We start from the raw sequence: 18,196 nt of genomic DNA, 5'->3' as shown, positions 1-18,196 counted from the left end.
TAAACACATCCTAAAGAAACTGTAAGATTCTTCAAGCTGTAAATCCTATAAAATGTCATGTTAAATACTTTACCAAAGAGGCAGAAAACACAACAGTAAAAATATCACTCTAAGGTGTTTAAATTTTTGTTAGATTAAAAAACTCAACAGCAGTCTGTTTTTTAATTCTTAAATTAAAAAAAAAACACTTCAGTGCATTTAGGGGTTAAAAATCATAATTCTCACACTTGGCCAGCACAGAGATTACCCAAGATTCCTTACTTCTAGACTATGCCAAAGATATATATTTTGGAGAGAATGTGTATTCTCCAGGCCAACAGCTAAGGAAGGCTCTGTAATGCTTTGCTCATTTCCAGCTGGCCTCTGTAAGAAATAGGAATTCCTAAATTAAGGGAAAATTGTCACTGGCAGAGCGCAAATGTTTTTTTCCTCAACCAATATAATAGACAATTTTACAGAACCTGATATAATCTGTAATGATAAGTGCCAATCTGTAACAAGGTTAACAGCATAGACTTGGGTAATTTGTCTTTGGGAATAATGGATTATTCCAAAGTGGTTTAACAAGAGTGAAGTAGCATTCACAGTGGAGAGAGGACCTCATAAGGAAACCAAACGATGACTTCTACTGGAAATTATTAGCGTTGCATTCCTATTCATTTATGTATATGTTTGGCAGTTCCATCTTTCAACTTTTTAATAAAGTGAGTGTGAAACAAGCATACTGAAGAACAAAAGTTAGGTTTGTTTTTAAAGATTTGCTATTCATTTTGGTCTGTGTTTCAGTGTCTTTTTAAAGCAATTTGTCTTCCTTATTTAACACACGGATATTTGGAATTGAATCCATTCCTAGAGGTCAGGCATTTGAGGGTGTTTTTTTTGTTTTTGTGTGTGTGTGTGTGTGTGTGTGTGTGTGTGTGTGTATGTGTTTAATTAATTATTATTTGGATCTAACATTCAAACTTCTTGCCTCTTTAATGAAAATGTTTACATATATTTATAGCAAATCAAGGAAATGTCTGTGACAAAATCAAACAGATTGCTTATGAATGATTTAGAGAGAACTGAATATGTTGTGAAAGGACTGTCAAAATAACCAAAATGTGTTTTATATCAAAGTGTACACTGATCACCACAACAATGGAAGAAAAAAATGATGTTTGCATTAAGAAGTAATTAATAGACACAAAGTTTTGGACATACTTGCAATTCTGTGAGAGCTCAGATCAGAAATCAGTTTGCTAAAGTGAAAAAAGTGGATCAAGACATTTCTATTTTATTACTGTCATTCCAGTGAAACATCTTCCCACCAGAGAGAACTTTTTGGAATGACAATCATTAAATTTCCTTTTCAAATAAAATACTTTCCATGTCTAGTCCAACAGTTGTATGTCAAAAGTGGATCAGATCCCTCTGTGGCCAAGTGAGAGAGAAGTGTGTGTTTTTTGTTCTGATTTTTTAAATAAGTAAAGTCTTGATTTAAATAGCACGGATAGCATTAGATAGCTATATTTAACTTATTCCAACTTAGAATAAACTACGTATTTGCCAATTCACAGAGAAAATTCTTAAGTGAGCTTTGCTTCTATCCGCCACTTCTTTTCTAAGGTAGATAACGGCTATCCAACCTAATGGGGGGTATTTCAGCCAAATGGATTCGAGAGGACACAAAAGTAGCCTGTTTCCTTGAAACTCAACTTTAAAAACTTTTTTTGGTCTCAAGTATTCTGATATTAAAGTAAGGGTAAATTTACTTAAAAACATATTTTCAAGTAGTTTGAGTTATGATATAGGAAAAGGTGAAGAGAGTTGTATGACTACTAAAATTATGTTGATTAGTTTAACTTTCATGGAAAATATCAGTGAATAAATCTTTTGTTGTAAAATATATGAAATCTTCGTTGTTATCAAATTAGAGTCAGAAAAATCAACTCATAAATATATACATTTACTGTGTACCCCCCAAAGTTTTAAAATAATTTAAAATTTTAAAAAATACAATGCTTAAATGTATAACACTTTTTAAATTTTTTTTTGCTTACACATATAGTACAATGGTCTAGTTGCTGAGATATTTTGAGAAGGGTAAAGGAGTTAATATTTTCTTAATGAAATAGCAATAATGTAAGACAATAATTGTGAAAAACTAATGTAATCAATAAGTACCAAGGAGTTCTTAGGCTGTCACTTATTGACGAAGCCCTTTGAGAAACTAGGTACTTCAGCTGGTCTTTGAGGACTTGGATTGTTGGAAGAAACACATTGTAGGCAAAGAGAACAGTATAAACAAAGACACAGAGATTGTAGAAGTAAAAAGTGCTCAGGCCTGAGCTTAGTGGGAACACCTGAGTTAATGAAAATGATGAGAAAATTCTGGAGATGCAGGTTAGGTTACAATATAGAAAGCTTTGAGCCACAGTATCTGGTAGTTGACGCAATCAATGGTGAATCTCTGGAAGTACTTAAGAGTATAGGAAAGAATGATGCAACCATCTCTTGTGAATAGACGGAGCTGTGGGAGGAGGAGTATGCAGGTAAGGAAACTGTTACTCTAATTCTGGTGAAATATAGGAAGGGATTGTGGTATTATATTGGGAATTAAGAGTAACTGAGGCAAAACCCTACTTGTGTATACAGGAATAAGTGCCAAGGATAACTTCTAGCCTGGGTAGGTAGGGAGACGATTTTGAAATGTTTTGGAAAAAAAAAAAGAAACTGGAAGTGGGCTATAGTCTTGAGAAAATAAGATCAAGAATTTTGGTTTAAATATATATCTTTTAAAGATGAGGTCTGGGCATGGTGGCTCATGACTGATCTCAGCACTTTGGGAGGCCAAGGCAGGCAGATGGCTTGAGCCCACGAGTTTGAGACCAGCCTGAGAAACATGGTGAAACCCCATCTCTACTAAAAATACAAAAATCAGCTGGGTGTGGTGGTGCATGTCTGAGTCCCAGCTACACAGGAGGCTGAGATGGAAGGATTGTTTGAGCCCAGGAGGCAGAGGCTTGCAGCGAGCTAAGACTGCACCATTGCACTCCAGCCTGGGCAACAGAGCGAGACCCTGTATCAGAAAAAATAAATAAATAAATAAATAAATAAATAAAAATCAATAAAAATGAGGAGTTATTGGAATGCCAAAGGCACTTTCCTAGCGCAGCTGAAGTTTGAGTTGAGACTAAAGATAGAGTACTCTCAACTCCCTGTGATTTCGTCCCCATCACATGGAATATTTTTTTTAAAACCTTTTTTTTTTTGTTTCTCATGATTTCTCTCTTGCTCCTCTGAATAACCCTGTCTCAGTTCCCTCTGCCGCAGCTGCTGCTTCTCTCACACACCTTTACAGAGGGAGTTTCTCAGAACTGCGTTTTTTTCTTCTCATGCTACACCCTCTACCCAGGTACACGTATACTTTGAAATTTTAAACACTGTTTAGGTGCTGATAACTCAGAAATTTCTATTTCCATCCCATACTTCTCCCCTAATCTGCCTACTACTCACCAGTATTTAACTATTTGATGAGCACATTGAAACAAAACAGAATTCACAATCTTCCCTTTCAAACTTAATCTTTCTCCAGGGTCTCATATCACAAAACCACCATCCATACAAGTTGCTTAGGCCAGAAAACTAAGCTGGGAGTTCTCCTTAACACCTCCTGCTTTCTTACCTCCCACTACAGATAATCAACCCACATTCTTTTCATTTTAACCCCACAAAAAATTCTCAAATGCAACGATTTCTCCCTAGCCCCACTGATACTACAATTTGAATATAACCAGCACTTACATAGTTACGGTGTATGTGACACTATTCTCAGAATTTTCCATGAATTATTTCATTTGGACCCATTAACTTATAACAGAAGATACAGAATTCAAACCAGATATACTGAGCTATCTTACCTCTTCTAGTCCCAAGTCCTCAACTCTCTCCTGAAACTCTATAGTATTTTCACATCTCCCTGTATCCATAATATCAATCATTCTCAATAGTATAGCCTGAAAAAATGTAAGAATTAAAAAAGTAAGAGTTTTTTTAAAAATTGCAGATAGAAACTGTTAACAAGTTTTGTAAAATTAAAAGTAATTATATAGATATGGTAAAATTATAAGTAAAAAAAATTCATTTCCCGCAATGTAATTCAATAAAATGTTCTTTGTACATCTGTGTAGAAAATAAGATCCATGCATACATTAATATGTATATGATTAATATACCTACAATAACCTTTCTTGACACTACATAATTCTGCATGATATTTACTTACTTAATAATAGGTCTTGGAGAAATTTTCTTATCAGCATGTATTTATCTATAAATTTTTTTTAAAGCTACAATATTCCACTGTTTGAAACAGCATCATGAGTTCTGTAAATAGTTAATGGACAAACAGGTTGTTTTAATTTTTTGTTGACTTAAAACTACAGCAATGAGCAACTTCATAAATATGGTTAGCAAATTATGCAAAAACATTCATAAGGAAAATCTTGTTAAACATTTTTAACAATGTTCATAAGGAAAATTTTTGAGTCAAAGACTGCATGCATTTCAAAATGAGATGTAATTTTTTCACATATCAAGTTAGTGTAAAAAAATGATAACATCCAGTATTAGAAGTGCTGTGCAGAAAGAGATATGTGAAAGCAATTGGACTCAGTTAAGTAGAGTCTGCACCCTTTAAGTGGAGCTTTCGGGTTGCCCCCTGATATCCCTCACTCCACTTCTCCCGTGTATTTCTGTGTGTGCATGTTTACTTGTAAACATATTTGTTAGATTTATTTATTATGCTCTATGTACTTATGCATATTTTGTCCTATAGCACAGACCTGTAGATGTATATTTTTCTAATCCATTCTGCTATTTGTGTTTCATTGACTCTTCATTTTAAGGACTTCAAAATACACTTCTTTGGACTATGCACATCATTGACACTGGATTATTACTTTTACTTGCATGGTGAAAGCACTTTGACATTCCAAGAAACCTGTTGTTAACTTTGGTACATTTTACAAATGTGGAGTTTGAGGCTAGGGGGACTAAGGAACTGTTCCTCTGCAAACAAGATCAACACCAATGTGAAACCCTGGTTGTGTGGATGCTGGAGTGCCATCCAGTCATCCTGAAGCAAAATCTCAAGGCCAGAACCCCCAGCTCAGGGTCCATGGCTCTGTTTGTTAAAGAAATTTTGTTAATTTTTTTTTTTTTTTAAACAAAGTCTCGCTCTATACCCAGGCTGGAGTGCAGAGGCATGATCTTGGCTCAATGCAGCTTTTGCCTCCTGGGTTCAAGCAATTCTCATGCCTCAGCCACTCAAGTAGGTGGGATTACAGGTATGTACCACCATCACTGGCTAATTTTTGCATTTTTAGGAGAGTCAGGGTTTTGCCCTGCTAGCCAGGCTGGTCTTGAACTCCTGGCCTCAATTGATCTTCCTGCCTTGGCCACCCAAAGTGTTGTGATTACAGATGTGAACCACTGTGCCCAGCCTGTGTGTTACATTTTAAATCCAAAGACTTCATGTGATATCTTTGTAATTGGCTGATCATTTGTATATTTTTCTTGCATCTTAAACTTGTATTTCTCTAGTTATCCTGGTTATCTGGTTATGTCTATCTCTGGATAGGCTCTATTAGTTGATGAACACATATTTCACCATATCTAAGTAAAATACACTCAGTGTTAAGACTACTGCTTATAATTTTATAAAATTATCAAATTCTCATATTTTTTCATGTGAACATACCTCCCCACCCCCTGCAACATTGAATCCTTTTGAGGTTCAACATCACAAACGTGAGATTTAGCATGTATGCTCCATCCTTCTATAAAGAATATCAAAAGTAACTCCATCACATTTACTTTCTGAATTCATTTGAGAGATGATTTTGGAGATGAAATTATAGATTCCCAATTATGCTGCATAAGAATAGTGATTGAAAGTATTATTTTAATAGCCTACTGATTTTGCTAGAGGCTATGAAGAAGAAAATATTATTAAACCCTCTGGATTTTATTTTTACAATATTTCTCTTGCATTTTCCAAAACAAATGACATTAAACACATGTTCTTATATTTGCATTTATACTTATATATGTGTTGCACACACACACGGGGGGGAGAGAGAGAGAGAGAGAGAGACTATCTCAGTCTCTCTGAAGTATACATTTTCTTTAGGTAGAAGATATAACCGCATATGTGCCTCATTCTTCTTAAGCTAATATATTTCTGCTCTGTTCGATCATAACAGCCAATGTACTTGACTGTTTTCAGCAATTCAAACATTTTAGAAATTCATTTTTAAATTCTGTATATCTAGTGGCAATAAATAAGACTCTCAGGAGATTTTCAAAATAAAAATAAAAATAACAGCAATGCCAAAAAAAAAAAAAAAATTCCATTCTGTTAGTGCAAAGAGACAAAGAAAAAACAATTGATAGTCATTGTTTGGGAAATTTTGCATGGCTTCTCCAGATATAATGGTGAGTAGAAAGTTTTGTAAGTACTCAGTGGCTATATCTAAACAACAAAATAGAAAGTCTTTCTTGAGGAAAGGGATCCTATTTATTACTGACTAATCTATTTGTTGTGAACAGTTTTCAAAGAAAATAAAATGTAAAATGTTTCTTTTTTAGGATATCTTGGGATAGGTTTTTTCCAATGTCCAAATGCTTTAAAATTAAGTCCACAATCGCTGGCCGGGCGCGGTGGCTCAAGCCTGTAATCCCAGCACTTTGGGAGGCCGAGACGGGCGGATCACGAGGTCAGGAGATCGAGACCATCCTGGCGAACACGGTGAAACCCCGTCTCTACTAAAAAATACAAAAAACTAGCCGGGCGAGGCGGCGGGTGCCTGTAGTCCCAGCTACTCGGGAGGCTGAGGCAGGAGAATGGCATAAACCCGGGGGGCGGAGCTTGCAGTGAGCTGAGATCCGGCCACTGCACTCCAGCCCGGGCGACAGAGCCAGACTCCGTCTCAAAAAAAAAAAAAAAATTAAGTCCACAATCTTTGATTTCTTTAGATGATGAACTGATCTGACAATGAGAGCTTTCGGTGTGATAGTTTTAGGGGGTAGCTGCTCACATTTTCCTGTCTTATGTAATTATTTGTAATTACAAAAATTATTAGCAGTTACCTTCTCCAAACATGAGTATATTTGCAGACATAATTAGAAAATAATTTTGTATAAAATGCTAACCTATTTCAGGAAAAATTCTCTAAGTTAGAGATAATTTCAGTTTAGTTTCAATCTATACATTTTCTCTAGCTAGAAAGAAAACATTCACATAACTCTTCTTTGAAAGTTACATAATCTAATGTGAAGTCACCCATAGTGTATTATGTTAAATAAACTAGCTGTGTCCTCTGCAGAAGTGATCTTTAGTATTAAGCAAAAAGAAAGGAGAAATACTTTAGGTTCCTCTTTGCAATTTACCAAATACTGTAGAATATTAAAAGACCCGAAAAGTCCTACAGCAAAGATATTTGCTTTTCTTTATTTAACACCAGCATTTTTCATATATGGAGACCACATCCCTAAGGAATGACCTTTCCATGGAACAAAATTTTGGAAATGCTATCCTAAAGAATTTTTTGTTTGTTTTGTTTTTTTTTTTTTAGACAGAGTCTTGCTCTGTCACGTAGGCTGGAGTGCAGTGGCATGATCTTGGCTCACTGCAACCTCCGCCTCCTGGGTTCAAGCAATTCTCTGCCTCAGTCTCCCGAGTAGCTGGGATTACAGGCGTCTGCCGCCACACCTGGCTAATTTTTTTGTATTTTTGGTAGAGATGGGGTTTCACCAAGTTGGCCAGGCTGGTCTTGAACTCCTGACCTCATGATCCACCCACCTTGGCCTCCCAAAGTGCTGGGATTATGGGCATGAGCCACCATGCCTGGCCAAGGATTCTTAAATCAATATGTATTTGATCTTACAAAAATGATGACATTCAAACCTTTGGTATATACCAATTTTACTAATGTGTCTACTTGACAAGATATTATTTTCTTAATTGTGTTTATTCTCTAGTTTCAGTGGATGCTTAACATTTTCTATTTTTACATTCTACTAAGGTATTTAATTAGGTTATTTGCTTTTGCTGCTAATTGTTCCCTTAAATTTAAATAAGTATCCTTTCAACAAGGGATTGAGTTTCCCTCTAATAGCCTACTTCTTTTAGTTGTGTTAAAACTAGCAAGCTATACAAATTCTCACTAGGACTCTGGACTCCCTGCAAGTTTATTTTAATTGGGGTAGCGTATTTGCCATCATTGGTCAGTACAGGCATGTCGGAATCCATCGTACTAAGGTACAGCATAGCCCTGGGGCAGCAAGAAATCCCTCTTTAAAATTTTTGGTTCCGGTGATTTTTGTACCTTTTGGCAACGCAAAGAAAAAACAAAAAGAACACTAGACATCAGGGGCGCATGATCAAAACTGTTATCTAGTCAGTTACTTCAGTATATTCTTGATTGTATCAGATCAAGGTTTCAAGTTTCTTTCAAAGACTCACTGAGTTTTCCTTCAGTGGAAAGAAGTGTCCTTGATGATTATTAAAAAAAAAAAAAAAATCCCACCAACTGTGTTAAGTCTCACATACTACTGTCAATGTTAGTTTTAAGAGGTGGCAAGCTTCTATATAGAAAATAGAAGGCAGTGTAAAGGCGTTCCTATTTCCCCACAGCCTTGCCAGCATCTGTTGTTTCTTGACGTTTTAATAATTGCCACCCAGACTGGTGTGACATGGTATCACATTGGGGTTTTGATTTGCATTTCTCTAATGATCAGTGATGTTAAGCTTTTATTCATGTTTGTTGGCTGCATAAATATCTTCTGTTGTGAAAGATACATGCACTCATGTTCATTTCAGCACTATTCACAATAGCAAAGACATGGAATCAACCCAAATGCCCATCAGTGATAGACTGGATCAAGAAAATGTGGTACATATACACCATGGAATACTATGCAGCCATAAAAAGGAATGAGATCATGTCTTTTGCAGGGACATGGATGGAGCTGGAAGCCCATCCTCAGCAAACTGACCCAGGAACAGAAAAGCAAACACCCCATGTTCTCACTTACAAGTGAGAGCTGAACAATGAGAACACATGAACACAAGGAGGGGAACAACACACACTGGGGCCTGTTGGTGAGGAACGGGGAGAGACAGCATCAGGATACATAGCTAATACATGTAGGGTTTAATATGTAGGTGATGCGTTGATAGGTGCAGAAAACCAGCATGGCATACATTTATCTATGTAACAAACCTGCAGGTCCTGCACACGTATCCCGGAACTTAAAATAAAATCAAATTTTAAAAAAAGAAAAGAAAATAGAGGACAGATGGTCAGGCCAAAGATCCTATGAGCCTACAGACTACTAATTTACTGAGAACTTCAAATTTACACACCTTAAGAATCCAACATAACAAAAAGTAAGAGAAAATGTTTTCTTTAGGGATATGTGAAATGGCGCAAATCAAGTCACTTGTATTGACTGCTGGCCAATCTGAATGTAGGTAAGGCTCAAAATGACAAGGTAATAAATCTTGTATTGTCTTTCTAGACTTGTTTTAAGTATGTACATAAGGAATGTTTTTGTTAAATTGTTGTTTCTTTGATCTTGCACTTTTTTGTTATGGGTTGCTCTAATTTAATAATTATGCAACAGGAGAACACTTTAAGGTTACAGTGCTTGATTATGCAAAGCATACTTAAGGAGCTGGCATAGCTAATCAATTTGTACTTTTTTTTGAACTTTTTTAAACAATTAGAGTGCTAACAACTTAGGAACACTTATTTGCTTATAGTTATTACAGATTCCTAGGACAATAAAATATATGAAGTGGATTTCAATAACATCAGTAATATGTATGGTAAGAAATTAGTTTTACTAGAAAGAATCCAGATATATACAGGTCTTTAATTATAAAAATAAATTATTAAGTAGTCAATATATTTTATTTTTTCATCCAAAGCATTGTTCCCATAGAAAATGAGAAAACCATTTATTGTAGAACACCATTTTGAGATTTGTAACTAAGGAAACTAGAAAATCTTCACTATGAGCATGAGCTCTGAATAAGTAGAATTCCTATTAACATAAATCTAATTTTTATTGCTAGAAAGCAGGTATTTAGATAAGTATATTTTACTTATTCATTAGGAAAAAATCACTTTAGTTTTAGATTCCTCATTTGTCCAATTCCTCTCCTATTCAGTAGAACATGCTGAATATAATTGTGATTTCGTTTTGGAGGATAAGTTAAAAATTACTCATCATACTGCAGGCTTTGTATCTCTCATTTCTAAACAAATATATACCCAACTGGCTGGGCTGTATAACTAAATCATCCAAAATGATTTACTGTGCTTCCAGCATTATTTTAGTTTATATCATTTCAAAAAGGCTCATAAATTCCCTGTCCAAAAATATCTATTAATAATGTCATAACTTTATATGTGTCCAAAACTAATCATTTCCTAGAATTTTAAAGGAGTAAGTTTAAACTGTAGAATATAAGTATAAGAATAAACCAGGAACAATTATGTGCAATTTTAAGGTGTCTTGTTTCCCAACAGAATTCTGTTGAATAAGTTTAAATCACTTGTTAATACTCCATGGAAGGATTAACTCTATAAAAGCTTCATAAATAATGAGATCCTGTGTAACAGGTAGATAAAATAATGCCTTTTTTTTTTTTTTTTCTCCTCTGCTGGTCTCCAGCAATGAAAATCAAGAGTTGCAGAAGTTTAAATAAAGGAAGGAAGGTCAAATTCAGACCAAAAAAAAAAAATGTCATTTCATTAAACATTAGAGACTGTTATTTTTCAAGCCAGTGTTCCATACTAAGAAGAGCTTAACTGAGTGAATAAAGATTTAAGTTGGCAGGAAACGTGTGCAATGTTGTTTTCACCCATGAAAGAGCCTAAGAACATAGTATAGCAGAAAGAGATATAGTCAGAACGTGGCATATAATTGTGTAAGATAATGCAAGCCAGGGCAAAGCAGCCACATTGTATGTGTCCTATTTTTGCCATCATTGTAATCCTGATGAAATGAACGTGAACATGGTTCAACAAAGGCTGCGTTACCTTTGCTTAGAAATCAAAGGCAAGAATTTTATGACCTAAGTTTCACTCTTTGCATATACCTTAGTCTTTTTTCCCCCCCCAGAAGCCCAGAGCAATTTTTCCACTATTTATACAAAACCACGCAAAATATATATGATACAAATCATGTAGGCTGATACAAATGCAGTGAACATAGTTTGAGGCATAAGCCATCTTTTCATTCATCCTCCATTTAGCAGATATTACCTTTGCCCAATAGCAGTCAATGATTCTTAGGCAGTGGGAGAAGCTGAGGATATATTTTCTTTTGGTTCTCCCAGGGACCCAGCTGTATTATTAAGGGAGGAACAGGTTTTCAGTGCTAGACTTTATAAAAAAATTGTACATTTAATATTCCTGATTAAAGCAAATCCAAGGCTGAAGTCTACTTTAGTATTGACAGTTTAAAATTAGGGCAGACTTTGAGTGAAACTGACAGATTAACTGACCTCAGAGGAGCACAGAAATCCACCCACAATCACACACATCTTGTTGCTATTCCTGTTTCAAGGACGCAGCTGATAAGAATAAGAGATTTATGTGTTTTCTCTGTCCCTGAATACTTTAATCACTGAAACTTAATCATGGCATTCATTATTCCTTTTCTCTGTAATTATTTTGGGATGGTCTTCATTTTAACATGAAAGTAATATCATAGAAGTACAAAATGAAGGGTGAAATCAATAAAATTCACATGGAGTCATTGGTTTTAATTTGTGCACACTGTTTGAGTCTGCGATGCTGAGATAGTTATAATAAAAAAGGAAAAAAATGGTTTTAAGGAAAAAAGCACTTATATTCATATAAAGTCCGAAAGTAGACAGACAAAAGCACCATTTACTGGATCTTCTAAATAACCAAACAAAGAAACAGGCCAACAAGAAAAGGTTAAAAGGCCAGGAATAAAGATGAATACAATCTTCCTTGTGTATATGTGGGCATTGGTTTTAAGACAGCCTAAGTATAATCAAAATCCACGCAAGCTTGAGTGGGTCCTGCAGAACCCACATGTGCAAAAAGTCAGCCCTCCTTAAAGCGGGGTCTCACAACCAGGAAATAATGTATTCTTGATCCGCCTTTGCTTGAAAAAATCCGTATGTATCTATATCCGTGTAGTTCAAATCTGTTTTGTTAAAGGGTCAACTGTATTTGAAGCTATTCTTTTCTTTCCTCACTCACAAAGGCTATGTTCTAGTTGGGTAGCCATACAGTAACACCACAAAACCAATTAGAAGTAATTCAATCCAATTATATTTAAGAATTACATATATTTGTAAAACTGAATTTTTTTTTTAATTTAGCATAAAAAACCACAATCAGTGTTCCCTATGATCTCTGTAGTTAATTTTGGTTTTACCTAAGATTTAACCAGAGGCCACATAATAGGCATGTTTCATTAACCAAAAGTAATAGTATTTGTCAAGCAAATAGGATTTGCTAGCCATATTTCCACATGCAGCATTGTATGAGCTTGTACTTCTGTGTCACACATTACAATAAAACTTGAATCTTTTGGGTTTTTTTGCAATTACATCTTCTGGATTTTATAGTTAATTGGAGGTTAACAACAACTAACATTTAAGTTTTTCTTTTTTCTTTTTTTTTTTTTTTTTTCTGAGTTTCACTCTTATTACTCAGGCTGGAGTACAATGGCGTGATCTTGGCTCACTGCAACCTCCGCTTCCCGGGTTCAAGCAATTCTCCTGCCTCAGCCTCCCAAGTAGCTGGGATTACAGGCATGTACTACCATGCCCGGCTGATTTTGTATTTTTAGTAGAGATGGGATTTCTCCTTGTTGGCCAGGCTGGTCTCAAACTCGTGACCTCAAGTGATCCACCCACCTCGGCCTCCCAAAGTGCTGGGATTACAGGCATGAGCCGCCGCGCCTGGCCTACGTTTAAATTTTTCTATTTATCACCAAAGTTGGAAAAATATAGCTCATTTTTTCAGGTGGTTTGTAAATACTTTCAGAGCAGAATTGTTTCATTCTAAGAAAATATCTAGAATTTCACTAGTCAAAAGAAACAAATGAGTTCCTACAATGGAAAGGGAGCAACAGGTGATTTTCCCTGCCTTCTTGCTGCTAGTAGTTTTTCTACTTCCTTATCCTATTGTGTATCTTCAATGATGAATGAAAAGTTACTATACATTTACACTAAAGAACTTATCCATGTAACCAAAAACCACCTGCTCCTCACAAACTATTGAAACAAAATTAAAAAAGGAACAGTTGTTATACATATAGCTTGAAAACACTGTTCCATTTTCATTATTTTACTCACATGGAAACAAAGACACAAAGGCATTAATTCAGTGGCTTAACCACCTTACCCATCTATGCAAAGAGGGAGTGAGAATTGTCCTCCGTATCTCTTGACTTCCAAGACACTGTCTTTCCCTATTATCCTGCTCTATTTGTCTCCCTTAGAATTAGGGAAACAAATCCTGAATATAAAAGAAATTAGATGTAGTTAATTTAGAATTCTGTGCTGCCTCAAAGATTTTTACTCTGAAGTGTGAAGTTTCCTTTTGTGATTCACCAGTCAAAATTCCCATGGATTGAGCTGAATATTTCTCACTGCTGTAGTCAGGGTTTGATTTATGTTGTTTACAAATGCATCCTTTAAAGAGTCCCAAAGTGAATTCTGAATGTGATAAGTAGTAGCAAGAGAGCCTAGTTTACTGATAACTCAGATGTAATATTAATGTGCAAACTTTTCTTAGAGACAAAAGGCATACATAATCACAAGAAAATAGCTTATATTTCAAATGCCATGGATTGCTTTGGGGCAACACTGGGAAAGTGGGATAACCACAGTATTTTCTATATTGAAAATATTTCTCCCAGAAAGCCCTGTAGGGTTATTTATGAAAAACTATTATACTCCTCTCCATACCTCAGCAACCATCACTTTCTTTTCTCTTTTATACAATAAAAGAGAAAGGAGAGAGGATTTATTATGTCTCATCTAAATCATTATGACCATCTGAGCATGGAACTAAGCCCTAGAATTTTATGATTTCATGACAGTCAGTATGTAATATCATGGCTGAAAGTGGGATCATTGATTCATATTTACACTTCCGAAAAATAACACGTGAAATCTATTTTCGCCCAAAAATGATCAGAATTTTACCTTAAAACATGGGGTTTATTAGTATTTCATAGAATGAACAGGTCAGGTATTTTCTAAAGCCCTATATGAGGCTCTACTTTTCTCATATAAACTTTAAATAGGCATCACTATTATCGTGAATTAAACTTACTGTTCATTTGCCATATAAATTGTGTTCACTTGATTTGACCAAAGGATGTCAACATTTTTGTTCCTTTCCATTTCTACCATACACAACTCCCAAAATTGGTGGGAAAATGACTGCCTTTTATCTAGTAAGAGCTGAGTTCCCTTTATTTGGTTCTTCTGCTACCTTACTTAATTATATTTTGAACTGACTTATCTGACAGTATTCTATTTATTTAGATAAGTTTTATGAAAAAATATTCTGAGAAAGAACTATATGAATAAAAATTAACAAAACAGCAATAACGATAGTTACTATTTTCTGAGAGCTCCCTTTGTGTCAAGTGTGGTGCTAAGTGCTTTGTACATTTTATCTTAATTTTTAACACAGTTTTATAGAGATCATGACCATGGACAGCCAGCCAGAATCTGTACTTGGATGTGGTATATAATGCTCCATATCCCATGATGTTTAATTCTATTGTCCTTCCCTCCTAAACTCCATGCTATGTGGTTATAGTACACAGGGCAATGCGGACATTATTGAAACCTATTACTGAGAATATACAGAGTGGTTCTCACCTTAGACCAGTCACCCATTCGCCACACATAGCATTTTGAATAATCCTCACAGTCTTCAGCCTCCCTGGGTCTGGTAGAGAGGACACACTTCTTTCTTGGGTTGGTACATCTAACGGTCCGATGACGTACGCCTTTGCCACACTTGACTGAACACTAGAAGATAACATCAGAGGTTTTAGATAAAGTTGGTGAATAGGAGATATAGATGATAGACTCAATTAAGTATTGGTTTCCAATAATCTCTCATGAGCCCATCACCCATATAAAAGCTAGATAAAATTATAAATAAGTTTAAAGGTAACAACAGGCTAAGCACCAGTATCTGATGCTAGAAGGAGCTTAAGGCACAATGCTGGAGATAAGTGGTTTCAGGAATACTGAACCATTATTACAGAGAGTAATATAACAGGGATTATCTGGAAAAGATAAATACAGTATGATAAAAATTAAATTTACTAAAATTTGATATCACATTTTAAATATAATTATGTAAAAAAATTAACTTTACTTTTTCTAAGATGTACTCTTTCATTTAGATGGAAGACATGTTTGTGAAAAATGACAATTTCCCCAGCATGTCATTTCTCAAAAACATGTTTCAAAGATGAAATAGAGAAAATCTTAGCAAAAATAAAAATTAGAATTTGTTTTCTTCTTTGAGATGGAGTCTCATTCTGTTGCCCAGGTTGGAGTGCAGTAGCATGATCTTGGATCACTGTAACCTCCATCTCCTGGGTTCAAGTGATCCTCTTACCTCAGCCACCCAAGTAGCTGGGATTATAAGCATACACCACCATGCCTGGATAATTTCTGTATTTTTAGTAGAGATGGGTTTTTGCCATGTTGGCTGAGCTGGTTTTGAACTCCTGGCCTCAAATGGTCCAGCCACCTCGGCCTCCCAAAGTGCTGGGATTATAGGTGTGAGCCACCGTGCCTGGCCAAAATTTAGAATTTCTTTATATAACTATATACTCCTAGAAATTATAATTGTTGTCCAAAGGCAAGCACCACTGACTACCTGGACATTGGGACCAAAATTGCTCTGGATATGTGTGTGGGGCATACCAGATATAACAAAACTTGAAAGTCCAATTTATATTTGTGTATAGAAGAGGTCCAAAGAAAGGGTTGCAGTATATATTCATCAATGATATCATATAGGAATAATCATGCTGATTTCCACATCATAGCTCTGAGTCCTGAGGAGAGCAGAAGCTGAGCTCCTCCCCTTGCTCATGTTGGCAAGCTTTAATGACAGTTGTGGTCCTGAAAGCTTAAGCATGGAACTAATGACATTTTAAATAGGTATACTAAATCTTGCACAAGTAAGTAATTGTCTTATAACTTAAAGTTTGCATTTGAATATGCTCAGTTTTTAAAGTGAACTATGTGATTTGGCACTTTAGTACACACACACACATATATATATATATATGTATATATATAGCGAGTCGCTATATATATATATAGTGAGTCAAACTATGTCTGATTCATAAAATTGAGTTTTAACTTAAACTAAAACAATAAACCTTTTTTTAATTGGCATATTGCATTGTGACATATTATTTCTCTCAGCTGGTGCCAAAATTCTGTATAGTAGAATATTTCTGATCAATTTTCTCCTGAAGAGTTTGCAAAAATGTTTTGATTGGGTTGGGATGGGGTATTTTGTTTCTCTATGCTCATGTGATTCTTCTCTCCAGATTGAACTGATTCATTTCAATGTAAGATGTGATATGGCATTCATTTTCAAAAGTATACATTATAAATGAAAAAGAATCCATTAAACAGTATAACCTAGAATAGTAAGAAAAGAGAAACCCAGGATTTTTGTGAATGTGCTTTTTGGAGGGGGTTGGGTTAACTGAAAGATATTTAGAAACTGTATTATCTAAGCTATGTTATCCTCATTTTCAAAAGAGTAGCTACTTCAATACAGTAGTTTTAAATTATCATTTTTGCATCCTATCTAATATTTTGAAATTACATAGATGGATGATTTTCCTTTTTGTGTGTGTAGCTGTGTTGGTACATGTGTGAATATGAGTATGTAAGTATGTTTATATGAGTAAATGCAGCCAGACCCTCACCTAAAGTGCTTCAGAGCAACCACTAAGTGTAAGTCGTGAGTGCCATTTATTATTATGCAAAGATATGCATCATGATAACAGAAAATAAATCACTATGGTTTGGCATGGAACACAACTGTATGTTATACACTACAAACCTGTAGGGGTTGGGAGGGTGCAATGAGTTAAACAACCTTGGGTTCAAATCCCAGCTCTACCACTTAGGTAGGACTTAGGGTAAACTATTTACTTTCTCTGAGCTATATTACTCTTACTTATAAAATGATGAAGCTTAAGTTTCCTGCACAGGTGATTGAATATAAACAATATACTAAACATTAAGTAAAAATGTACTCCTTGTTCACATATAATAATTAAATGTTAATTTTCTTTCTTTCCATTTTAAATGTTCAGCGATATGCAATGAGTTAAGTGTGTATTTTAATATGTGCCAACTCAAGAGTGTAGTCACAGTATATAAGTAAAAATGCAGAATTTAAAATGTATATAAAATATGCCCTTGATTATGTTGCAATATTTATAGAATAGAAAGTAAATACCTTTGTATTTTTCTATTTCAAAATTATTTGAATGTATTACTTTAATCATTAACAAAATTAATAAAGCGTATAGAAAAATATCAACTTCCGTGCAGATTCTGAACATGATCCAACCTGATCTTGTACAAGCTAAGAGTCAGAGTAGGAACGGGAATAGAAATGGGGCATGTATGCACCTCAGACCACACTCCCGCCTCCCACACGGTCATGCAGTCCTGGCCCTCACAGCGCTGGGCAGAGGCGGGCTTGGGCCCAATGCAGTCCCTCTCTCGGGCTCTAATCAGAGTTCCATTGCTCAGTTGTTGGGTACAGGCCACTTGTCTGCTTTGCATCCCTTTTCCACAAGTGCGTGAACAGGGGGTCCATTCTGTCATCATCCACCTGAAAGTAAAGCAAGAGTCACTGGAAACAAGTTAAAAGATACCTATGTATTTGTATTAGTCTGTTCTCACACTGCTAATAAAGACACACCCAAGACTGGGCAATTTACAAAGGAAAGAGGTCCAGTTGACACAGTTCCATGTGGCTGGGGAGGCCTCACAATCATGGTGGAAGGCAGGGAGGAGCAAGACACATCTTATATGGCAGGAGGCAAGAGAGGGCATGTGCAGGGGAACACCCCTTTATAA

The 18,196-nt window shown here is 35.5% G+C and overlaps 1 protein-coding gene across 8 annotated transcripts in view; it reads right to left on the bottom strand.

The window, feature by feature from the left end:
• ADAMTS19 (ADAM metallopeptidase with thrombospondin type 1 motif 19) overlaps positions 1-18,196 on the bottom strand; it is a 283,872-nt gene that overhangs the window by 19,014 nt on the left and 246,662 nt on the right. For 5 of the 8 annotated variants that reach the window (XM_015451847.3, XM_065546712.1, XM_065546714.1 and 2 more), the window contains 3 exons: positions 17,744-17,948; positions 14,939-15,091; positions 3,903-3,998 (listed from right to left, as the gene is read on the bottom strand). In XM_015451847.3, the coding sequence (XP_015307333.2) occupies positions 3,903-3,998; positions 14,939-15,091; positions 17,744-17,948 (454 nt within the window). The remainder of the gene's footprint in view (positions 1-3,902; positions 3,999-14,938; positions 15,092-17,743; positions 17,949-18,196) is intronic. The other 3 variants (XM_065546713.1, XM_005557681.4, XM_073995179.1) reach the window with 1 other exon arrangement.

This window comes from Macaca fascicularis, chromosome 6 (assembly GCF_037993035.2).
Source record: "Macaca fascicularis isolate 582-1 chromosome 6, T2T-MFA8v1.1".
In the NCBI taxonomy this organism is placed as follows: Eukaryota; Metazoa; Chordata; class Mammalia; order Primates; family Cercopithecidae; genus Macaca; species Macaca fascicularis.
This window is presented reverse-complemented; position numbering and strand designations above follow the sequence as displayed.